This window comes from Apis dorsata, unplaced genomic scaffold (genome assembly GCF_000469605.1).
Source record: "Apis dorsata unplaced genomic scaffold, Apis dorsata 1.3 scaffold_97, whole genome shotgun sequence".
In the NCBI taxonomy this organism is placed as follows: Eukaryota; Metazoa; Arthropoda; class Insecta; order Hymenoptera; family Apidae; genus Apis; species Apis dorsata.
In genome coordinates, this window is record NW_006263395.1 from 648,511 (window position 1) to 654,030 (window position 5,520).

Consider the following 5,520-nt stretch of genomic DNA (forward strand, 5'->3'; position numbering starts at 1 on the left):
AATTTGATATATATATTAATTATTAAGAAATAATTTTCTTTCTTATATTTCTTTATTTAAGTCTTTTTTACAATAAGTCTTTATTGATAAATTATTTGCATAATACTTTTTAAAGAATTTATATATTTGTACAATAATGTAATATTAATTTTAAAGATAAGCAGGTACGATTGTCACAAGGACAAACAAATGCCAATGTTGCATGATAAATTATGATCTTTTTTAAAAAATTTTGAATCATTCAAATGTTACTGGTATTGAAAGAATTGGCAATATTGGATTCGTAATTTCTACTTCTAAGGCTGTAGCCATACAATCACTTGCTGCTTCTACTTCACCTAAAGATTCTAACACTTTTCCTAAATTGTACCTACAAAAAGAAATTTATTTAATCAAAATTTTATAATATATAAATTATTTAATATATCATACTATTATATTATCATATCATTAAATATCATATTATATTTTCAAATATAGATACAAGCATAATTTTTATAGTATGTAATAATTTTTTATATTACCATGTTTGATGAGAATTTGGATCAATTTTTGCAGCATCTCGTAAAGTTTTTTCAGCTAATCTTTGACTACCCAAATAGTGATAAATTAATCCCTATATACAATAAAAATAATATATAAGTATTATTATATATATATATATTATAATATATATAATAATTATATTATAATATATATAATAATATTATATATAAATAATATATAAATAAATATATATTATTTAATTCATTAAAAATTATTGTTTAAAAAACTATTAAAATCATTACCAAATGTTGTAAACTTTTAATATGTGATGGATTAATTGAAACTGCATTCTGATAACATTGTTTTGCTTCCATATATTCCAATTTATATTCATGAAGAAGACCCCGCTGGAATTTCAATACTTTTAATAATGAAATTATATGAAATAAGAAGAAACAAATCTTTTCTTTATTTCTTCTTAGAAATTAATATTACTTTATTATTATTCTTAGAAAATAATATTATTTACTGTATACATAATATGATGACTTAATGGAAAAATATTTGTAGCTTCTTGTAAAGAAAGAACAGCACCATTTGGTTGATCTAAAACTAGATACACTTCAGTAAGCAACAACCAAACTTGTAATTGTAACAACCATGCTCTTTGTGGTCCAGGCTTTGGAGTAAAAGAACTGAGCGAAGATGCAACTTCCGATAAAGCTTGCTCTACTCTTGAAGCAGCTAATGATTGTGCATGAAGAGAACCTATTAAAAATTTTAGCTATTTGAAATTTTTATACAAAATAATTTAATTTTAAAAACTATAAATTAAAAAAATATATAAAGACATACTGGAGTCTTTATCAGACAATTCAGAAGCATAAAGTTGAAAAACACTTCTAGTTTCACTGCGTTTTTCACTATGCTGTTCATTACAATTAGCATTAGTTTGATCTTCATATAGATTCTTCCATAATAAAAGCATATGTCTTATGGTAAACAATGCTTGTTCACCACCGATACTTCGTAATTCAAGATGCGCTTTTACATAAAGAAAATTTAAATTATCTGGATATTCTTCTAATACACTATTTATTAAATGCAATGCTTCTGAATATTGCTTATGAGCCGACAATAGCAATACCAATAAATGCAATGATGGAATGTGTTCTGCTCGTAGATTTAATGCAATTTTTACATGAATCATTGCGTCATTAATTTGTCTGTTAATTGCATATTCATGAGCTAAATAATATTCTGCTAAATGATCATTTGGATCACATTGTTGTGCTCTATTAAATAAATATATAATATTATAATATATTTAATTGATTTCTTTTTTTAATTTTTAATTGTACATACTTTTGAAAACATTCTAGAGCTGTCTTGGTATGGTAAGTTTTATCCATTTTTACTATAGTATTTACTGCAAGAATACTATGACCAATACCAATATAAAGATGACATCTTGATTGCATTCCTTGAGAATTTGAAGTTTCTCTTTGAAGTGCTTTTTGACTCCATTCAATACCTTCTTTTATCTATATATTGTTTTTAATATGTTTTTTATATGTTAGTTTTTAAAAAATGCATAAATAATGAAATAAAATTCTTACCATATTTAATTGTTCATAGCATAGTCTCGCGGCTAAAAGGCACGGCATTACTTTTTGCGATGATAATCTTGTTACAACTTTTAAAACTCTATAAGCATGCATATATTTTCCCATACTAATTAAACATAATGCACATTGAGTCCATACATGCGCTTCTTCATGAGAAAATTTCATTGCCCTTTCAAATGACTATAAAAATATAAAATTAAATTATGTTATAATATATATATATATATATATGTATATTTGTATATATGATATATTATATACATGTATATTTGAGAAATGAATATATATTGAAAAATTCATTGCAATTACTTCATACAGTAAATCCACTTGACTCCACCTCACAACAACTACTGTGAGAAGATCATATACTGCAGCAGCATTTTCAAAAGCATGAATTCTTGCATCTTTAAATTCTGGAGATTGACTAAGCACAGCATCTCTAACTGCCATAGCTTCACTTATTAATAATAATAAAATTGTTTCTTCATATTCATTTCTTGGCACAAACTTATTAAGACCTAAATATTTCTTTGGTTTCCAAGGTGAATCTAAAAAATAAATTATAATAATGATTTTATTTCCAATTCTAATTTTTTGTTTAAATTTTCACAGTAATACATGATTTTATTAATGAATTTATTAATAATATTACCTGTTGAGTCACTTGGTATTTCTGGAGGTTTATATTCAGCACCACTAATACCTCGAATTAATACTTCTGCCAATTGTCTCGTTAAGGTAACCCTAAGATTTTGAGTTGTTGTAGACTCCACAGCAGATAAAATTTCCCTTATAAATTTCATGAATAAAAATTGTTTATTTAACATTTTAAATATTTTTCTACATTATTATTATTTTCACTTTCTTTATTTATTATTTTATTAATAGAAACAGATAATTACCTATAACGATTTATTGCACCTTGAATATTACCAATTTGAATGTACAATATGGGTGCCCTTTGTAGTGCAGTTTCCAATATTGGTCCAATATGTTTTGTAGAACAAAACGAAGATTGAGAAGAATATGTACCTGTTGATCAAATGATATTAAGGTATTAACTACAAAACTCAAATTTCAAGTTTTGTCACATTCCACCAACAACCCTATAATATCACCTGAAAAAATGTAAACAAATATAATTAATATAATATTTTTACAAAATAAATTTATTTTAATGTTTGCTATTACTGTTTTTTATTCACTGAATATTCCTACTATCAATCAGGATATTATTTATACATTTATAAATTATGGAACACTAAACATCAATTAACATTATTTAATGCAAAAGAATATGTTATAAAGGATTACCTGCATTGTTACTATTTACGGTAGACGTTCCATTTTGATGTTGCATTGCAAGTTTATCTTGTTCTTGTAAATATACCAATGTTAGATCCCCAGCTATTTCATAGCATTTGATGATTTGTTCTTGCCATTCTGCTATTTTATATTTTGATTTAGAATTTGGTGGTAATTTTTCTAGACAAAGACCTGTTATAAATAAAAAAAAGGGTATCAGAAAAACTTATTGTTAACAAAAAATACAATTAATAGAAAACAAAAATAATTTGTTCTTTATATTAAGATACATATTTTAAATATTGAAAAATTATATTCATAAAAAATACAAACAATGTTTTAAATTAATTTATTTTATGCAATAAATATATAACTTATTTATATGCATCAAAAAATGTATTAATAAATGTAAAAAATATATTTTTTATTAATAAATCATATCAATAAAATCATCACAAAACAAATTATCTATGTTACACATATATTAATTATACAACAGGAATAAACACTGATTTACTTAATTATATATCAATTATTTTTAAAACAAATAAACAAATTAATTAAAATATAATATATGCAATAATTTTTTCAATGTTTAAAAAATATAAAATAAAATAATTAAAAATTATTAATTGAAAATGATATAAGATAATGAAATAATAATAATATAATGAAATAATAATAAGAATTGAATTTAAAACTCAAACAAATATTAAAAAAAATAAAAGTATAAATAAATAAGTAATTTAGATAAAAAAATATATTAATTATATTAATAGAATATTTTTAAAAATCTTTTTTTTAGAAATTTTTAGATAAACAAGATTTCTCTATATTTTGATGTAAAAATATAATTATATAAATTTATATATAAATTTAGATTTTAGATTTTAAATACTAAAATCTATATATTATCATATTACATAATACATAATAGTTTAATAAAAATATATTGCTTTAATTTTAAATTCTGGAAAATTCTTATTAGCAATTTTTATTAAATAATGAAAATGATATTAACAAAACAATACATACTTTCAATATTTTCAAAGCTAATTAAAAAAAAAATTTGATTTATATTATTGCATTAATTTTCTACAATGATAAAACATATACAATTTATATTATAATACATATTATAATATAATTTAATAGCTGAAAGAAGGAAAAATGAAGATATAGGATAAACTTACACATAGCAAATAAAAGAAATAAAAATGAAGCAAAGTACAAACCTTGAATTGCATGTGACTCAGCAATAATGCGCAGTCTTCGGCGGGATAAATGTTTTCCTGTGTCTAAAGTAAACAAATCTTTCTTTCTCTAAGTTATACATTAATTATAATACTGAACAAATGACATAAATATCCTCAAAAATAATTGGTTGTATAAATGATTTTGATTTGATGTTACCTTAGATTGGAAAAGATTTATACTTTTACAGAAAATAAAAAAAAAGATATGCAGTTCTTCATCTTTGTTAGAATATTTATGTTAAGTGCAATGATATAAAATTTATTTTAAAGCATAGAAATTAAAAAAAATTTATTAAGTGAATATAAAACATCAAACTATAATAGATATACATCATTCCTTTATTTAAATAAGCAGGCTATTAAATATGGTATTAAAAATAATAATGCACTAGCATACTAATACATATTAATTATATATTAATATTATTAACATATTAAATGATTTAAATCTGATGCAAACCTTTAATTGCATATGATTCTGCAATAATACGTAGACTTCTACAAGGTAATGGTTTTTCTGTAAGTGTATGTAATTCAGCTTGTTGATAATGCTTGAGAGCTTCTTCATACATTCCCATTGCATAATGCAATTTACCAAGTAATAAATGTGCATCTAATACAACCAAAGCCTAGATAATTTCAAATATTATTTAATTAATCTAATATTAAAATATTTAAATTTATAAATTTTTAATAAAATACAATAAAAAAAATATACAATAAAAAAATTATATAATTAAGATTATAATTACTTGTTTATCTTTTTCATTTGCTGCAAGAATTAAATATCTTCTAGTTTCTTGTAGACCATTTCTAGCTTTTCCAATGTTAGCATCTATAGGTGG

The 5,520-nt window shown here is 22.2% G+C and overlaps 1 protein-coding gene across 5 annotated transcripts in view; it reads right to left on the reverse strand.

The window, feature by feature from the left end:
* Positions 1-33: 33 nt before the first annotated feature.
* The window catches only part of LOC102676903 (tetratricopeptide repeat protein 7B), a 6,487-nt gene continuing 1,000 nt past the window's right edge, over positions 34-5,520 (reverse strand). For 2 of the 5 annotated variants that reach the window (XM_031508691.1, XM_031508692.1), the window contains exons 3-16: positions 5,428-5,520; positions 5,136-5,304; positions 4,655-4,717; positions 3,429-3,611; positions 3,017-3,146; positions 2,767-2,903; positions 2,376-2,662; positions 2,106-2,294; positions 1,852-2,030; positions 1,342-1,781; positions 1,016-1,254; positions 789-893; positions 525-616; positions 34-370 (exon numbers count right to left, since the gene is read on the reverse strand). In XM_031508691.1, the coding sequence (XP_031364551.1) occupies positions 238-370; positions 525-616; positions 789-893; positions 1,016-1,254; positions 1,342-1,781; positions 1,852-2,030; positions 2,106-2,294; positions 2,376-2,662; positions 2,767-2,903; positions 3,017-3,146; positions 3,429-3,611; positions 4,655-4,717; positions 5,136-5,253 (2,295 nt within the window). In that variant the 5' untranslated portion in view covers positions 5,254-5,304; positions 5,428-5,520 and the 3' untranslated portion in view covers positions 34-237. The remainder of the gene's footprint in view (positions 371-524; positions 617-788; positions 894-1,015; positions 1,255-1,341; positions 1,782-1,851; positions 2,031-2,105; positions 2,295-2,375; positions 2,663-2,766; positions 2,904-3,016; positions 3,147-3,428; positions 3,612-4,654; positions 4,718-5,135; positions 5,305-5,427) is intronic. The other 3 variants (XM_031508693.1, XM_031508694.1, XM_031508695.1) reach the window with 3 other exon arrangements.